Source organism: Zalophus californianus, chromosome 7, assembly GCF_009762305.2.
Source record: "Zalophus californianus isolate mZalCal1 chromosome 7, mZalCal1.pri.v2, whole genome shotgun sequence".
Classification (NCBI taxonomy): domain Eukaryota; kingdom Metazoa; phylum Chordata; class Mammalia; order Carnivora; family Otariidae; genus Zalophus; species Zalophus californianus.
In genome coordinates this window covers 107,632,367-107,650,904 of record NC_045601.1, presented here as the reverse complement: position 1 = coordinate 107,650,904, position 18,538 = coordinate 107,632,367, and the positions used below count along the sequence as shown (strand labels likewise).

The 18,538-nt window shown below is 58.2% G+C and overlaps 1 protein-coding gene across 3 annotated transcripts; it reads right to left on the bottom strand.

Annotated features, from left to right (window-relative positions):
* Nucleotides 1-3,531: 3,531 nt before the first annotated feature.
* CUL7 (cullin 7) lies at nucleotides 3,532-18,291 on the bottom strand. 3 transcript variants are annotated; one of them, XM_027603183.2, is made up of 26 exons: nucleotides 17,874-18,289; nucleotides 16,462-17,049; nucleotides 15,765-15,916; nucleotides 15,121-15,621; nucleotides 14,472-14,610; nucleotides 14,176-14,372; nucleotides 13,653-13,881; nucleotides 12,698-12,935; nucleotides 12,502-12,607; nucleotides 11,317-11,544; nucleotides 10,929-11,019; nucleotides 10,657-10,828; nucleotides 10,383-10,488; nucleotides 9,993-10,088; nucleotides 9,628-9,803; nucleotides 9,190-9,323; nucleotides 8,686-8,868; nucleotides 8,313-8,419; nucleotides 8,046-8,228; nucleotides 6,356-6,516; nucleotides 5,968-6,184; nucleotides 5,589-5,865; nucleotides 4,698-4,843; nucleotides 4,424-4,550; nucleotides 4,142-4,347; nucleotides 3,532-3,906 (listed from the first exon to the last, which is right to left on the bottom strand). In XM_027603183.2, exons 2-26 carry the CDS (start codon nucleotides 17,039-17,041, stop codon nucleotides 3,583-3,585), a joined length of 5,076 nt encoding a protein of 1,691 aa, XP_027458984.1. In that variant the 5' UTR covers nucleotides 17,042-17,049; nucleotides 17,874-18,289; the 3' UTR covers nucleotides 3,532-3,582. The 3 variants fall into 3 exon arrangements, 2 of the variants coding, with proteins under 2 accessions (XP_027458984.1, XP_027458985.1); XM_027603184.2 differs by having other exon boundaries at nucleotides 13,671-13,881; XR_003521606.2 differs by having other exon boundaries at nucleotides 3,765-3,906; nucleotides 4,142-4,273; nucleotides 17,874-18,291.
* Between the last annotated feature and the right edge of the window lie 247 nt (nucleotides 18,292-18,538).

Genomic DNA, 18,538 nt, shown 5'->3' with positions numbered 1-18,538 from the left:
TTGTAAGATGGAAATTTATAAACCCTAAGCCTCAGAAAGCCCAGTTAATTCTAACTGGGCTTGATGGCTGGCTTAGTTGGTAGAGTGTGCTACTCAATCTCAGGGTCGTGAGTTCGAGCCCCACATTGGGCATAGAGATTTTTCTTTAATTGATAAATCATAAGAAATTGCAGAATATCTGTAAGACATCTAAAACGCAGCTATCAGAAAAAGGAAGAAGCGTTTGATGTTTTTGCGTCTGGGTTGGGGGAAAAGATGTAACTGTGATGACTGAAATGTGAGATGAGCATAAAATATTTGTTTCCCAGTGACTGTAAGCCAAGGAGTGAAGCTACCAGGATAGTTTGCCTTGCCCAGAGGGATCCAGTGCTTTGGGGTCCCTGATGTCACACGTGTCAATCCTACTTTAGAGCCAAAGAACAGATTCTGGCTGATAAAAGCAGAAAAAGACGAATTCTTAAGGCTCACAGAAAAACGAAGGCTTGAGAAAAGTTTTTTTTTTAAAGATTTTATTTATTTATTTGACAGAAAGAGACACAGTGAGAGAGGGAACACAGCAGACAGAGGGAGAGGGAGAAGCAGGCTTCCGTAGGGAGCCCGATGCGGGGCTCAATCCAGGACCCTGGGATCATGACCTGAGCCAAAGGCCGACGTCTAACCGACTGAGCCACCCAGGAACCCCAAGGCTTGAGAAAAGTTTAAAAAAAAAAAAAGGAATGGTGGTTGGCAGATAAGTCTGAGCCTTAAAAGCACCCTAAATCCTACATGGGAACCAGAGTGTGGTGAAGATCTCCTGGCTGCCACCAGAGGTATTTCGCTTTTCCTTCCTGCTTTGCTCTAGATTGAGAAAGTCCTGGCAGGGGCATTTTCTTGGCTAAGCCGTGGTTATATGGCTGCAGGGGTATAGCTGGGAAAGCCAAGTATCTAATCTTGTATGTGGTGGGAGGTGGGCTCTGTTTCCTTTCGTGATTTGTGTGGGGTTCCCAAGTATGAGAAGGGGCTTCAGATGAACGGTAGTCAAAACACGATGCACATCCACCACCAGGTTGTATGCTGCCCTCACCCCCAGGCCTTCAGACGGCCACTTTTCCCCTTCACCAAGGACCCACGGGAGACATTGGAGAGCTCGGAGCTTTAGCTACGGGTTAGTTGGTCTGCTTGTTTCTGGTTTTTATTGGCAACATACTGAGATATAATTCAGTTTACCCATTTGTACAATTTGGGGGCGCCTGAGTGGCTCAGTCGTTAAGCGTCTGCCTTCGGCTCAGGTCATGATCCCAGGGTCCTGGGATCGAGCTTCGCATTGGGCTCCCTGCTCCGCGGGAGGCCTGCTTCTCCCTCTCCCACTCCCCCTGCTTGTGTTCCCTTTCTCGCTGTGTCTCTCTCTGTCAAATAACTACATAAAATCTTTAAAAAAATTTTTTTTGAAAAAACATTGTACAATTCAATGGTTTTTAGTCTATTCAGAGTTGTGCAAACATCACAAACATTTTCGAGTGTCTAGCAGACACTCCTCATTTCTTCCCAATCTCCCTAGCTCTAGGCAGCCACTAAACCACTGTCTCTAGATTTGTCTATTTTAGAACATTCCCTGTAAGTGGAATCAATATGCGATCCTTTGTGTACAGCCAGCTGTCTGGGATATAAGGAACCAAGGCTGTGAGGAGGGTCTCACAAGGGGGGCAGGGGAGCAAACTTCTGTCCGAGTCAGACAGGAAGCGTGTGCCCTGGACGGACGGCAAGTCCTGAGGGCAGGGGAGGAGGCTCATGTTTTCACTGGTGCTGGTGAGCGGGCAGTCGGGACTGCTCACCTGGGTGGCTGCGTTTGGACAAATCAGGCCAGAGTGGAGGTAGGGTTACATTGTGTGCTGAGGGCACAGGGGCTGGACTGCAGGCAGGAACATGCAGGGAACTGGGGCCAAGACTGGTGTGTTCTTCCCCTAAGAATTTGCAAGAGACTCATCCATTACAGATAAGCAGGTAGGCACCCTGTGGGAGGCTGAGGGGCAGGGAGACGAGCAGGACGAATGAGGGGTTGAGCCTACAGCCCCGCGGCCCATGCGGGAGCCTGTGCGCACAGCAGCAGTGCAGGGGGGCAGCAGGGGAGCAAAGTCCCCTCCTGTCCCCTGCATGTGCTGCATTCTGATCTGGCTACTAGAGCCTGGAGCCTCTCTGGGTCTCTGATGGAGAAGGATAGGCTCAGAAAGAGCATGAGAACCCAGAAAAGGGCAAAAAGTTCTGGCTCCTAAGACCTAGCTCAATAAGGGCATGGCCTGGGCCCATAAAGGAGCTAGGCCATGATCTCTGGCACAAAGGCGGAGAGGTACCCAAGTGACAAACTTCAACAACCCCGTGTGCCCTGGGGCCCAGTGCTGCCCTGGCCTGCTGCCAGTCTCTGTGTTGTGGACTAGCGTGGACCAACCAGATGTTCTGCTCTGAGAACCACCCACAGCACCATGGGGGCACCATACTGCAAAGCAAAGCAGGCACGGGCCCTCCGTGGCTACCCTGTTTGCCCTCTGTTTTGCTGTCTTGTCCTGGGCGTCCTGACTCTCCCAAGCCCTGGCCTTCTTCCCTTACAGATTCTATTCCAAATCTCTGTCTTGGGTAGCACCCAGTTCCCTCTGTCTGGCCTCTGGGCCCTCTCTCACCACGTGACTCCCTCACTCCTCCCCCACCTTTCTTCTGTAGCCTTCTCCTAGTCATCTCTTGGCTGCAAGAACCTTGGACTCAGGAGGCCTGTGTCACTCCTTCCTGACCCCTGGAATAGCGCGTGCCAAGATGCAGTGCTCCTCCCCTGGCACTGGGTCCCCTAGCGCGCCCTGCCCTGCCTCAGTGTGGGCGGGGCTAGGGGAGTCAATCAGCAGCACAGAGCAAGGCTCCCCAACAGTGGCCCGCCTATGGTGCTAGTGAGGGTCTGGCTATGGCAAGAGCAGCTCTACAGGACCCAAAGAGGGCAGTGAGGAGGGGCTCAAGGAAGCTGCAGTTCCTTCTTGGTCTGCTTCCAACCCAGATCCTAAAGCTTTCGGATGGAATGCATATTCAGGCTCCTGGGTGCCTGCAGTGGCCACAAGGGTCCTTTATCTTATCGTGCATTACACTCATTGCTGGGTGTGGTGGCCAAAAGAGGGATTCACTGGCACGTCAAATGCTCCCATACCTGGTGCTCGTCAGAACCCAGAGGGACTCTGGTCCAATTCCACAAATGAAAACGATGGAGCCCTGCTTAACAATCTGCCCAAGTTATAAGCCACTGAGCGTGTGGCAAGGGGAACTTGGGTCTCCAGCCTGCCAGGTGAAAGCACTTCTGACCACATACTCTCTGAGAAGGGCTGGAGGTCCATCCCTGTCTACTTACCCCCCACCCACACCTGACTCCCTCCACCGCTCTCCCCGGGCTGCCAACTTCACCCTAGCCAGTGACTCTCGGCATGGGATGACATGGCCTCAGAGCCAGAGGGCTCCTCTCTCCAGCCAGAAAGTCTCCACGGCCCCGTCAGAGCCTTAGCACTCACCACACAGGCCACGTAATCAAACTCCTGCATTTTATTTCCGTAAAAAGCACTGGTCCCATCTCCAGGGCTACCGGAAGGTAGAGAAGCTCTGGGTGCCGCTGCAGGAGGCGTAGGGCACGCCCCGAGAGCGGATCTGCAGGGTATGGAAGGTGAGGGGTGGGTTGGGGCCTGAAGAGCCTGGGTTCAGGGACTCGGTGTGAGGCTCCATCACCGTCACGGGGACCGCATAGGACAGTGTGTGGGGCCGGTCATCATGGCGCCTCACGGTGCCCTGGCCCAGGAGGTGCAGGATACAGGAGAGGACGTCGGTACTGCTGCAGGCAGACCCCCTACCGAGGCTGCTGACCAAACCCCTGGGAGGACATGGGCCCTTCTGCCAAGCGTCCAGGACCTGGGAAGGAGAGGGAAGGGAACACGGCAGGTGGGAGATGCCCAGCTGACTCCACCTTGAGCTCCCACTCCGGGCACAGGCTCCCAGCCAGTGAGCTCTAAGGCCTTTAGGCGTGCCCCAGCCTCCCCCCTCATCCACCTACAGGCTCCACGGTGAACCAGATGCTTCCAAGGTGGACAGGCCTCCTCCTGTGGGCTGCCTCCGACCCCGAAGCGCCCCCCCCCCCCCCACCTACCCGACAGACAAGCTGGTCGATGTGCAGCCCCTCGTCCCCATGTGCCTTGAGCATGCGGACAATGAGGCAGTTCAGAAGGTTCCGTCTCTTCTCCAGGTTCCGACCCTCTTCATCCTCAGCTTTCAGGTACGTCTGAGGTGGGATAAGCCACACGTTGCCCCTCCTTGGTCTGGGCTCCTCGCTGGCATCTCGAATCTTGAGCACCCCTGAAATAAGCGCTAGTCACCAGTGGGGGGCCCACGAGGAGGCTGAGAGCAGAGGCCCCTCTCCCCAAGTACATACCTCCTGGGATACCCTTTTGCTCCTGAAGGTCCAGGGGGCCTCTCGAAGAGGTAAGAGGCCCAATCGCCTGATCGAGCATGTCTGGAGAGAGCCCGGAGAGCGCCAGCAGGCTCTCCACGGAGACAGCCTTAGAGAAGATGAAGGAAATACTCAGGGCTTCCCCAAAGAGTGGAGCAGAAAAGGGAGAAGGAGGGAAGATAGGGAGTCGAGGTTTAGGGAAGAGGGGTGGGGGACAAGGTACAGAGAGCAGGGCTGCCTAGCTGGGCTGGGCCACCTTCAGCTCGTTGAGATACAGCAGCAACCACATCTGCACGGTGGACACATGCAGGGTCTGGTCCCCAAACTGCAGCTCAGCCCGGCCCAGCCACGTCCACTGCAGCCGCCGATGGGGTCCCATGTCCAGGGCTGGGTAGCTCTGACCTGAGATGGGTCAGGGAGAGAAGGGGGTCAGGGCTGGTGAGGGAGGACTGTTGGTTGAGCCCTGCCCCTGCTAATCTCTGCTGAGCGTGCACCCCAGTGTTTATGGATCCTGTGCTTCCTGGTCTGAACTTCCAGAGCTCAGCCTTCGCCGTGCCTGCCTCTTGGGTAAGCCTCAGGTGTCTGGCAGCCCACCCTGTGCCTCGCCTTGTGCCAGGGGGCTCTGATCAGTGCCTTCCAGAAGTCCCCCCCCCTTTTTTTTCCTAGGGAGACAAAACCATCAAGTGAGGAAGGCCTGGGGCTCTCACCAAACTGGGCTATCCACGATGAAAGAGGGAATGAGGTCTCCCTGGTTAGTGTGGGAGCCCCCCAACCACCCCCCCGAGGGCAGGGTCTGAGTCTCTTCCCCCTATGTTGCCTCCCAGCCCAGGATCAGCCCCCAGTGGGAAGCTCAGGGGACGACGACTGACCAGGAGCCAGACCCCTGCCACTGGGGGCAAGTCCTTCCTGGTGGCCTCAGGTGCCCCTGCCTCCATCCTCTCCACCTCCCACTCCCTAAAGAGAGTCCTGTGTTTGTTTTCAGGACAGAAAAGGCAACAGTCTGGGGACCTGGTGCTTGATAGCCCCAGCCCTCACCCCAAACATAAGCTCTTTTCTTCTCAAATCCACTCCACTGAGGCTCTCACCCCAGGGCCCGCCCCCACCCGCAGGCTCCCTCCCCGAATGCCTCCTCTTCCGGGCTCCTCACTCTTGCTGTAGAAGTTGGAGTAGCGGTTCAAGGTGCCCCTGAGGTAGGAGGGCAGGCAGGTTCGGGGGTTCAGCGTGTGGCGGATGGAGGCAATGGGCCAGCAGCGTGGGGACAGGACGAGCACGGCCACTTCGGGCATGGCCCCCTCGTAGTAGAGATCCTCATCTTCCTCCTCCTCGTCCTCCCCCGCCACGTCTGCGGCCACTGCTGCCCCAGCTCCCTCTGCTTCCTCTGCCTTCTCCTCCTCGTGCTCCTTGTCACTGGCCTCGGGGCCCCCCTGAGGAAGAAACACGGGGTGCCCGCCAGCCGCTGGGCCTCCTCCGGTCTACTCCTTGCCTCCCTCCCTTCCCACCCTCCCTTGGCCGGCGCCCACGCCCACCTGCATCTTCTTCTCGGTGTCGTCCAGCTTCAGGAGTTCCTGATCGAGCTGCTGGAGCTGGTAGACGTGAAACTGGCGTTGCAGCTCCTCGGAGGTGCTCAGGCTGCGCAGCATCTGCTGGGGGAGGCGGTTGGGGAAGCAGGGCCCGATCTGCTCCAGCACAGCCCCCTCCAGCCAGCTCGAGCCCACGCCCAGGAGACGGTCTGCCATGTAGTGCCTGCAGCACACGCAGAGCAGGGCCGAGCCTCAGTGTGGCGGCAGCTCGGCCCGGCCCCCCGCCGCCCCCCCCACACTGCCCAAAGTCTGGACTCCCTGGGCTTGCGAGCTGGCGCGAGCCCTGCCCCCGCCCCTGCCATCCGTGCCCCCCGCCCCCCAGATCCGCACTCACTGGTAGTAATGCTCAAAGGTGGTGGCTATCTCCAGGCCGGAGAAGATGAGGACTGTCTCCAGGCACCGCTGCAGCTGCACCAGCATCTCCATCCCCCGGGCTCCGCCGATCCGGCTGCCCTGGATCCGCTGGTCGATGTGCCGGGCAAACTGCTCACTCACCTGCACACGGAGAAGGGCACAGGGAAACCATGCACAGGCGGCTGGAGGAGGCGGGCGGGGGCAGAGAGGAAGGTCTGCGCAAGTGGACAGAACAGCCGAGCTGCTTCCCAAGGTGGGCGACACTTTTACAAAACACTTTTATAAAAAAGAAAAAGAAAAAGATAGCAGGAGGGGAAGAATGAAGGGGAGTAAGTCAGAGGGGGAGACGACCCATGAGAGACGATGGACTCTGAGAAACAAACTGAGGGTTCTAGAGGAGGGTGGGGGGATGGGTTAGCCCGGTGATGGGTATTAAGGAGGGCACGTTCTGCGTGGAGCACTGGGTGTTGTGCACAATGAATCATGGAACACTACATCAAAAACTAATGATGTAATGTATGGTGATTAACATAACAATAAAAATAAAAAACTTTTATAAACCTGTCAACAGTTGTGCAAGTTAACAATTAGGAGGTGGATTTTTTTAGAGATTTTATTTATTTGACAGAGAGAGACACAGCGAGAGCAGGAACACAAGCAGGGGGAGTGGGAGAGGGAGAAGCAGGCTTCCTGCTGAGCAGGGAGCCCGATGCGAGGCTCGATCCCAGGACCCTGGGACGATGACCTGAGCCGAAGGCAAACGCTTAACGACTGAGCCTCCCAGGAGCCCCAGGAGGTGTTTTTTTCACACTGAATGTTTCTAAAAATTAATCACAATAATTTAATATGAGGAAATGATTTATGCGCACAGAGATGGTCCCACTGCAGTGTCACTGATCAGACAGAAGGACCGGAAGCAACTCGAGCAGCCGCTGTTCAGCCCCCTGTCGCGCTTAGCCTGGCTGACTTTATCACCTGCCCAACCGTGCGCCTTCCCAGGAAGACTGCAAACTTTGAGGAGAGGGACTTTGTCTATCTTCAGCTCTTATCACAGTGCCGGACACATTTGAAGTGCTTATTACACATCTACGGAATGCTGGGAATGGTGGAGTAAATTCTAGTACACCCATTAGATGGAATTCATACAAAAATAAAAAATACGGACAAAGCAACACTGAAAAAGGCTTTTAACGTAACAGTCAAGGGCGCCTGGGTGGCTCAGTTGTTAAGCATCTGCCTTCAGCTCAGGTCATGATCCCGGGGTCCTGGGATCGAGCTTCGCATCGGGCTCCCTGCTCGGTGGGAAGCCTGCTTCTCCCTCTCCCTCTGCCCCCACCCCCACTCATGCACTATCTCTATCTCAAATAAACAAACTCTTAAAAATATGTATATATAACGGTCCAAAGACAAGAGCATAAAGCGTTTTGGCTACTTGTGGGTAAAGTGTTAAACCGTGCACACAAATAGAAACAGCAAGCATGTCAAGACAATATTAGAAGAGCACGTTGCAGGCCACTATCTGTGTCTTTGGTGTTTGAGTTTGCAAACACATGGTTCTATGCAAACCCCGGTCCTTGCTGAATGGGCACAGAAGGGAGGCCGTTGTGAGGAGGGGGGCACAGAGTGATTTCAGGGAGGCGCCCGGGGCAGAGGCAAGGCGGGAGGCTCACATGGGCAGCTTTGAGGAATGGGAGCTTCAGCAGGCCGCCAGCACAGCCGTTGTGCAGCGCCAGCAAGAAGGCTGCCCTGGGCCCAAATAGCTCGGAGCTCGACTTCTGCAGGCTGTGAAAGTGTTCGCAGTAGCGGGGCACGAAGTCGTCATCCCGCCAGCGCGAGGTCAGGAAGCTGTTCACCTGGAGGGAGGTGGCTGCGGCGTGAGGGCACGGCCCAGCAGGCCGCTGTCCGCCCTCCCCTCCCCGGCACCTGCTCCTGCCCACCTGCTCCTCCACCACCGCCCGCCAACAGCGGGTCAGGTTTCTCACGATGCTGCTGGGAAGCCCCCGGGTGGCCAGGGAGCTCCAGTCGTGGCTGCGGTTTCTGCCCTCTGTGGAGACAGGGGAAGGGGCGGAGGCAGGGGCAGCCCCTTAGCTTGGGGGTCCCCAGACCAGGGTGAGCCCTGGGGCCTTTCCTGACGTGCTGCCCGCCCCCTCCCCGCCGTGATGCTCCTGGGTGGGGGTGACACAAACCAGGAAGATGAACAGCTGGGTGGGGAGGGAAAGTGTGAGGAGGGACAGAAGGCAGTAGGGTGCGAGTGGGGGTCCACAGAGAAACACTTCTCACCGACCTCCCACCGGAACTGCAGGTACTCACTGGGCCGGGGAGCAGCCATTGCTGAAGGGGGCGCCTCGCAGGGCTCCACGTGCACTAGCAGGTGGGTGAGGCGGCGCACCCGGGAAGAGAAAGCAGCCGCGCGGCTCTGGGGGTTGTGGGCCGCCTCCCGACACTCCAGGTACTGGTCCAACAGCCAGCCCAGGGGGCTGATGCCATCCTCATCTGGAGGTGGGGAAAAACAAGCCAAGGCAGGGCGTGTCTCCAGGGCAGTAGGAGAGGCTGGACTGGACAGAAGCACCGAGAATGAGGGCTCAGACAGAAGGTACCGGGTGGTGGAGGTGGGGGCAGCTAGCAAGGCCCCCTTTATGGTGTCAGCTGGCACCTGGGAGACATGGGAAAGGAGATGGCCCCTGGGCTGGGAGGAGAGGGGCACTGGGGTACCAAACCACTGCAGGTACCAAATGGGCCAAGAACATAATGCAGATGGCTCTACGGCAGAGCAAGAAGGGGCTCGTTAGTGGGGCCAAGGGTCAGGACCGTTACCGGGGGAGGTGATGTTCTGCACCAGGGGGCTGACCAGGGCCTCCCAGCAGGTCTTGCCCAGTGCTTGGGCGGCCTCGTCATCAGGGAGGAAGCGATCAGCAAAATTCTGCTCCTGGCGCAGAGCCCCGTTGAGTCTGGGGGAGGCAGGTATCAGGGGCTCGAATTACCCCAGCATCTGCCCAGCCTAAGACGGCCCGGCTAGCCCCTACCAACCAGACCCAATCTCTACCCAGTACTTCGAAGCTCCCCTGCGTTAACCGGCACCTCCCACCCCCAGCCCACCAGAGAAATCTCTTCTCTCCATTCTTTCTTTCCTTCCCCAAACTGTAGAACACCCCAGCCGCCTCTCCAAGCATGTTAACCCTCCATCGAACCCTACCCAGGGTACTACTCTTCCCTTTCACACACACAGAGCCACACGCACATGCTCGCACACACCTGGAACTCAGGTGCAGGAGGCTCCGGCGGTCCTCCGCTATGTCCTGGCTCCAGGCCTGTGCCCGCACCATGTAGAAGAGGCGTGTGTGACGGCACAGCTGCTCCCGAAACACCGGCCAGAAGGTGGGCTTGGGGCCCAGGACCTCCAACCCCCGGATGCGCGTGTCGATGCCACCCTGCAAGGGATGCAGGCCTGTCTTCACCTGCTCCACGTTCCCCTCAGGGTGCGCTGGGGTCAGGCACACCTTTGTGTCTTACTCCTGGAGTTGCCCTTGCCCCGGGCTAGAGCCCTGACTCAAGATCTGCAACAGTTACAGAACCCAGAGCTCCATACCCCCAGACCACACCCCAGGCCCCCGGCAAACCTGCTGGCAGCGTTTTATGCGGATCTGGATGATGGGCCAGAAGCGGTTCAGGTTCTCCAGGAGGATCACCCGGCTGGCGGAGGGCATCACATTGACCTGGTGCGGGGCAGAGGGGGCTGTTGTCAGCTCCCCGTGTGTGGATGGCAGTGCTGGCAGCACCCACACCTGCTCCTGTTCCCTCCTTCCCTCAGCCCAGGCGGGTGTGGGGTCCTGAACAAGGAGTCCCAATGCCACCCTCACTCTTGGGGCCTGATGCTGTCACAACGGCACAGGGAGAAAGGACTCTACTTTCTAGGGGGCTCCAGACGGGGAAGAACTTAGGTGTGTTCAGGAGTCTGGGCAGGAGGGCGGGCCCTGTGAAGGCTGATCTAATGGCATGCGGATCCCTACCGAGTTGAGTTGTGTGTTAAGAGAGCTGGCACTGTCGCCCCCAAACACCACCACCCTGGCCGGCATGTAGCTCGAGTCTTCACCAGCCACCAGCAGAGTTAGCTGCCTGGGAGCAGGGATGAGGAAACCATCAGGACCGGAACGAGTTGTGTCCTTGTAGACACAGCCAAGGGGACTCTGGTCACGTGTGGGCTTGAGGGGGGCCCCGTGGTGCTTCCCCCAAGACAAACACAAGGAAGTCACGACAAAGTGCGTACGTTGTGGGGCACGTTACCTGATGAGGACGCCCTGGCGCATGTGCAAGGTGATGTAGTGGGAGCCGGTGCTGCCGCTGGACTCCCAGTAGGTCTTGGGGTTGCGGTCCGTCAGCTTGCTGGCCCGGTGCGGGTTGGAGGACACCTCCACCTTCTCCCAGCACTTGTCCTCCTTCACTTCCACACTGGAGCCTGGGGGCGGGGGGAGGGGCGGCCGTCAGAGCCCGGTAGGTGTGGAGGGAAAACGGACACAGGTGTAGGGGTGTGGCATAAGGCGGGGACAGGCACAGACCCTGGCACAGGTATCTGAGGAACACGTCAAAGAAGGGGATGTTGATGGGTCGGTGGGTCCGTCTGTGGTCTTCGATCTGGCCCAGCACCATCTGCAGCCGGAACATCAGAGAGAAGGGCGCGGGGAGGAGGGAGGAGGGAGGAGGGAGGAGCACACGTGGAGAGCACATGCAAACACGTATGGAAGAAAGACCCAGCAGCAACGGGACTTCCTCCAGAACCCTGGCGCGGCAGGACCCGGTGGGGAAAGGGGTGCAGAGAACAAATGCCCTTCCTCGGGTTCACTGGACTCTCCTGCCTTTCCCAGCTGCAGGAATACAGCCTCTTCCCCCACCACTGCTCAGGGCTCATGGTCTTACCCAGAGGCGAACCCTGCCCTCCCTCCTGACCTGGATACAGCCTCCCAGGATGTTGGTGGTGAGTTTCCGGTAGAGGTGGGCATGCTTCTCACACTTGAACACCATGTCCCGCAGCTCCTGAGCCAGCTCCAGTTTTCCCAGGTGCTTTTCCAGGGCCTTGGAGATGGCATCTCGGGCTCCGAGCTGATTCAGCACCACGGCATAGTCCCTGCTCGCGGAGGCTAGGCGGTGCAGGAAAAAAATCAGCTCCTGGAGCACCTGAGGTGGGGACAGCGCTGGTCAATACAGGGGATGAGGCCCAGGCCACAGGCAATCTTCTGGAGTATTTACTATGCACCCACTGTGGTGTATAGGTGCTGGGGCTACCACAGGAAATGGACAAGAGGAACAAGGGCTGGGTGGAGTTGGAGAACCCAAGGCAAACAGACACGGAAAAGCTAAGAGATGCTCTGCCATCCTGGGGTGCTTGACGACTGATTATGTTGGCAATAGGTGCAGAGAGCTTCCCAGGTGGTTCCTTCTTAGGCCATGTCCCAAGAACCAGCTGTGGGGCTGCATTTTGAGATGCTCAGGCCCCAAGCACAGACACCTGGTGGCGGGGGGTGGGGCGGAGAGGGACGCTCAGTGAGTCTACCTGTGAAATGAAAATCTGGGTAACCGCCAAAGGTGTGCACTGCAGACACACCCTACCAGGCCTTCCAAGCCCAGGACCTCTCTGTGGCGGGGGACCCTGAGATATGATGTCCCCTCTGCCTCTTGCATCCCCGTCCCCCAACAGGCCCAGCCAAACAGGAGCTACTGAAGCTTCTCATGTAATATAGCCATAACCTTTTGTGTAAGAAAGGAAATGGCAAATAAGATCATACGCTTGGGCTTATTTATATTTGCATAAGGCCCACAGGAAGGACACATTAATTAATACGAGTGGTAACCAATAAGGGACTTGGGGAGAGTCACTGGGAGAATTAGATGGAAGTAAGAACAGTGGAAGTGAGAATTCTCAGTGTAGACCTTGTTCTACCATTTTGATTTGTAACTGTATGAATGTATTACCTATTTGAAAAAAAAAAATTCGATTTTAAAAACAAATCCCAAACCAGGAGCACAGAGGCTCCACTGTGCCCTCCAGAGCCTCGCCCAGGGGGCCTGCCTCATCAGAGGCTGCCTTGTGGCCTCTCCCTCCAGCAGCATCTCCGCAGAGCAGGGTGGGGGTACCTCTCGGTCAGTGTCTGGTGACCGCAGGCAGGCCATGCAGGCGTCCATGGCCTCGTGCCAGGGGAGAAGCAGTGCCTCGGGGAAGTCCACCAGCTGCATCAGGATTCTGGGGAGTGGGGGTGGGGAGGCAGGAGGAGAGAGATGTGCAGCTAGCCTCAGAGACCCCTTGGCCCCATGCCCCGCCCCACCCCCTCACCTCAGAACGGTCAGGTGCAGGGGTTTGTTGGCCGCCGGGCTGGCCAGGCTCCGCATCAGGGTAAGGAAGGGCTGGGGCTGCCGCTGCAGCTGGAGCAGGAACGGCCTGATCTCTGTCTCCTGGGGCCGCCCCGAGCTGAGGGCTCGCTCCAGGTCCAGGAAGGTTCTCCCAGGCGGACCGCAGCCCTCCATCAGTCGCCGCAGAGGAGTGTCGGGATACTGAGTTGGGGGTTCTTTTCCTACAGGAAGGTGGACGTCACAAGAGTTGGCCGTGGTCGGTGAGGTTAAGATCAGAAAAAGATAGACACAATTATAGCTCCCAATTTCTCCTAAAAATGTTTTTTTTGGGGGGGTCCCCCTAAAAATTAGCTTGGGGATCTTAGAGCATCTCTTAATGTATTTATAAGACTGCTCTGTGACAAATCTTGTGTTTTATATTCTTAAAATAGCAAAGGAGCCTTCCGTCTGCAAATAACAGAGCATTTCCCTGTATCTAAAAGCACGCAGGGCACCTGGGTGGCTCAGTTGGTTAAGCGACTGCCTTCGGCTCAGGTCATGATCCTGGAGTCCCGGGATCAAGTCCCGCGTCGGGCTCCCTGCTCGGCAGGGAGTTGGCTTCTCCCTCTGACCCTCCCCCCTCTCAAGTACTCTCTCTCATTCTTTCTCTCAAATAAATAAAATCTTAAAAAAAAAAAAAGCATGCAATACTTTGGCTTTCTCTACAACAGAAAAAGTTCAACGTGGAGGCTTTATGAGGCTTCAGATCTCTTTCAATGTTCTGACTTTCCATCCTCTCCTGCTCACTGGAGGGAGCCGCTCTACGCTTCATTTTCCTCCTTGGGTGCCAACTCTTCCAGACAGGAGGGCACCAAAATTGGCACAGACACCTCTCCTGGGCTGAAGCCCTCCTGGAGGCCAGCCTACAGAGCTGCTGCAAAGTCTGTCTAGCGCCCCACCTTCCACTCTGGCTGCACCTGCTGATTCCTGAGGCTGGGCCTGGGCTTCCAGCAGGGTTGGGTAAGCTGGCTGCCTCGCCAGGGCCTCGGGCCCATATTTCCTGTAGACACGGCAGTTGAGCAGGTCCCTGAGAGCGCTGTCATCGAGTCGCTGTGGCAGAGCCAGCAGCAGGTCCTGGGCCAACTCTATGGGCACGGCCAGCTCAGCTAGGATCTCGTCATCCAGAACCTGTCGTTGGGGAGAAGGTCTCACTGTGGGTAGCCCTGCCAGCACAGAAGCCTCCAGGGGCCACTTGGTAGTGGTGCGGATCTCCGCACAGGCCTTCTCCATCCTGAAGCTCTCCTGGCTGGCAGCTGCCTCCTCCCACACAGCTTGCCAATGCCTCTGAACATTCTAGATCCCTCCCCTGCAGCCCCTTACACTGTGGACCTCCACTCTCCATCCTAAGCCTCCCAAATGCTCTATCAGTCCAGCCCTTGCCATGAGCCCTCCGACTTCTGGGTGTCTCCAGGCTGGCTCTACCTCCCCATCCAGGTTCTCCTGGAGGATCTGGAGAACCTCCTGATGGTCGGGGCCATCGAGCTTCTTGATGAAGAAGAGGAGCTCCCACCACTCCGCCTGGGACAGGTGTTCACTCTCTTCAGCATCCTCATCCTCAGGCAGAACATAGGGCACTGCATAGAGCTCTGTCATGGGCTTCCACCGCCAGGTGGGCAGAGCTGTGGGAACAGGTCAGAGGGCCCGAAGATGTCATTGCCTGCCGGGCCAGACCACTGCTCCTGTACTCAGCGCGGACCCTGCTTCCTCTCCGGGCTCACCTACACCCAGGGCTCCACTGACCGCTGCCCCGTGGTACTCATCAGCCTCAACCACATCCTCAATGTCTTCCTCAAAGCCCAGAATTTCCAGCATGTGCCAGTGTACCCAGTAGGTGCGGCCTGTCGACTCCCACAACACCTGGAGGATATGGGGAAAAAAGAGAGGGAAAGGAAAGAGATGGCTCACTTAACGGCTGGTGGTGGCCCAATGATGAGAACATACAGCTCTCTGGCTGACCACCCGGCCAGGTTTGGAACAACCTCCAAACAATACAATGCTGGCCTATGGAGAACACGAACATACCCACAAAGGCTGCCTTCTCCTATGGGAATAGGCTCTGCTTCTCCTCCCCCCATCCTTGATGGCTTATGCCGCCCCCCCCCCACTTCCTCCTGACCTCAGCTACTCTCTCCCTGACCCCGACCTTTGGGACAGTCTTGCTGTATCTGTTTCTTCCTGAAGAAGAAACAGCCCCGATTTTCTCGGCCCTCCAAATGGCCCCCCTCTTACCTGCTGACCCCCTTTAACCACTGCAATCCCCACGGGGTTTTTCTCCCGGGGTGGCCTGCCAGAGCCCCCTGCACAGCAGCCCCAGTTATGCTCCCCCAGCTAGATCCCCACCAGCGTCCCCCACGCGCCCTCGCTCACCTGCACGGGGGGCACGCCACTGTTGCTCTGACGGAACTCGCCCTCGTCCCCAGCGCTGACCTCCTCGTAGTCCTCCAGCATGCGCACTCGCATCCCGGCCTGCAGCATCTCTCGCACGTACAAGGCATAAGTGTTGCCACTTGCAAACTCAGTGCGAGGGCGGAACCTCCGTGACCTCCTAATGGAGGGCTGGGCCCGGGTGGGAGGCAGCCCCGGGTTGGCCTCTGCCAGCTGGGGCTGGAAGATGGAGCAGGAGGACCGTGCCGAGGGCCCCTGTCTGCTCGAGGCCCAGTCCCAGCGCATGGCCTGCACCAGCTCTGAGATCAGGGTGCCCATGGCCATGCTGAACTCCAGCTCCAGTCGATCCCTTTCCCCACTCAACTCCTCAGGAGCAGAGTTGTTCTGGGCTCCCGGTTCTGCAGCGCTGTCATTCAGCTGGTCCAGAAGGGAAGTGACATGCAAATAGCGCTTCACCAGGGAGAAGAGCAGCCTTCCTGGGACCTGTGGGATGCAACCTTGGGCCTATATCCACCTTGTTCCAGCTTTAGCTCATCTTTCCACTCCATCCTTTAAGGACGGGTACAAAGTCCTGGTCCCTAGATCTTGTTTAGAGCCCCCGCCCCCAATACCCCCCCACAGAATACCTGTGGCAGCTGAATGCCCTCAAAAGACATGGGGTGTTCAGAGAGTGTGGCCTGTGCAAACAGGGCTAGCAGAGCACAGCGGCTGTCAAAATCCAGGTGTTTCTCAATGGCCTCTTGCTGGCTCAGCGAGAGAAGGATCTGGGTCCGTGTCCCTAAAACCCACACCCCAGTCAGTAATGGCTCCCTCACATGCTCTTCCCAGGCATCCCTCCTAGACCCTCTACCCTCTCAGTCCAATCCCTTTGTCACCACGCATTAGGGATGACATGATTTGCTGATTTGCTTCAAAAACAACAACTTACTATCTTTTCTATATATGTATTTCGTATACGTATATATCCTGCAATAGTCTAGTATCTTAACTCTTCCTTTGCATAGAGATCCAATTAATATGAGGTTCTTGAGGATTCAGCCCTTCCTCTCTCTCTTATTATTTTTTAAGTAAACTCTATGCCCAACATGGGGCTTGAACTCACGACCCCTGGGATGAAGAGTTGCATGCTCTCCTGACTGAGCCAGCCTTCCTCTTCCTATAGAGATGTCCCCACCTACCTTCCTACCTCCTTTTCTTCCACCTCAAAGAGAAGGGCAACAGAATCATTCAGGCACTGATGAGGCAGAGGCTCCTGCCACAGTGTCCTGTGAGGCCCTGGGCTGACCTAGCTTCCCCTTCCTTTGGCCCCACACCGTTCCTCACCAGCATCATGGGAGGCCAGGGCTTGGATCATCCGGCCCGCACTCCAGCGGATCTGATAATCAGGACTACTCAACATGTGCATGAGCAGGTCCAGGACCCTTGGGTCTTTGAACACCCCAGTCAGGGGCTCGATGCTGGCGTACGCGCTGAGTACGTGGACCGTGTGAAGCAGAGGGGCAGGAGGGATGGTGCCCGCACACTCCTCCAGCTGCCGGAGGGCCCTCTGAATCAAAGACTTCACATCGGTTTCCATTTCCCCCAGCACGGATTTGTCCAGGGCCCCAGCATCCCCTGCAATCTCCTGCGAGGGCCCGATGACCTGTCCGTCCTCGTCCAGCATCTTGTGGCAGTTGGCGTAGATCTCGTCGTTGGACATCCACAGCAGGATGTGCTCAGCCTTGCAGTCCACTTGGCTAGAGCCCCCTTCCCCGTCTTCCCCGCGCCGGAGGACGAGCCAGCGGATCTGGTACTCAGGATGCCCATCGTGGCCCACCCGCTGGCGGATCAGCTCATCTGGATAGGCGTGCAAGCCCGGCCCCAGGGGCACTCTGAATTCCCTGTAGCGGAGCTCCCCTACCATGCCGGCACCTGAGACACACAAGCAGAAGAGAACAGGCAAGCTAAAATGAAAATCAAGGACATCCAGGAGTTGGGGAAGCAAATGTGGTAACAGCTGTCCCGTTGACTGGGGTAAAGCAGGGCCCAGGAGTTGCCTGCTGCAGGCTGGGTGCGGCCAGGCCTCAGCAGGGGAACACTGGGGTGTTTGTTCTAAGAACACAAAGTTTGGTTGAAAGGAGCGTCCGAGGCCCGGCAGCCTGGAATGGGTTGGTTTGGAGCAATGGGAAGGGGACAGTGGGGGCAGGGCAGCCTTGGAGTTACAAGTGAATCCCAAGGCCCTGGGACAGGCAGCAGCCCTGAGAAGGAGATACAGGACACCAGGAGGGGTGTGTGTGGGGTGCGGGGGGGGGGGGGGAGGGGGCATTGGGGAGTGAGACCCGAGTGTGTCTGGGAAGGGACGCCAGGTCCAATGGTTGAAGCGCAGGAGTGTGTCACAGAGACAAGAGACCCGGAGAACTGTTGGTGGAGTGGGGTGGGGGGAGGGCAAGGCGCGATGGGCTGGGAGAGGCTGGTGGGCTGCGGGCGCGGACTGGAGACGCTGGAGCAGCAAGCCGGTGGGGGCGGCGGGAGACCCAGGCGAGGGTCACGGGAGACCCGGTGGGTGAGCGGCGGGAGCAGGTGGGCGCGAGGAGCCGGGGGCGCGCGGCAAGGTGCGGGGGAGGGGGCCAGGCCACATGAACGAGAATCCCAAGGCACTGTGGAACTGGGGTGGGGGGGGGGTGTCGCGGCCGGTGGGCGAGTGTGTGGAGGAAAACCCAGGGTAGGGGCAGGGGCCGCGGCGGGGCTCTGGCCACCTCAGAAGTCGATGGGGGTCCCGGCGCGAGGCCTGTCCTTCGCTGAGCTAGGGACGCGGCGCAGACGATGGCGGCGATGCTGGCGGAGATTTGGGCCCCGCCTGGGCCCCTGAGGGGGTCGAAGCGGAGAGGCGGGAGGGGGCGTGCCTCCGAAGGACAGGCGGGCGGGCAGGGGGCGTGGCACGCAGGGACCGAACACCTCGGGGCGGCCACTGTCACCGCCCGCGCGCACAAGGCCGCCGGGGCGGGCCGGGGCGGGGTGGGACCGGGCCCAGCCAGCGGCGCCGCCCGCCCACCTCCGGGAGCTCCGTCACCGGCCCGGAGCGGCGGCTCGTTTCCGCCGGGCCCAGCGGAAAGCTGGGGACCCTGGGAGAGCGCCGGGGCGGAGTCGCCGGTGCCACCTCGGCGACGCGCGGCACCTCCTCCTCCGCGCCGCCTTTTCCTCTTCCTTTTCGCCCTCCCTCCTCCCACCGGAAGTGCTCTCCCCAATTCCCGAAGTCAGAATTGAAGACGACCTTGGAGGTCATTTATTTCCGCCCCCTCAGTTGCAGAGAAAAGAAATGAGACGAGGGCGGCGGGGGGGGGGGGGGGCGGCTGGAAATGAGAGGGGAGCAGCTCCGGCCCTTGCCGCATATTGTCCTTTCCTTTCTCCTCTCCCATCCTTG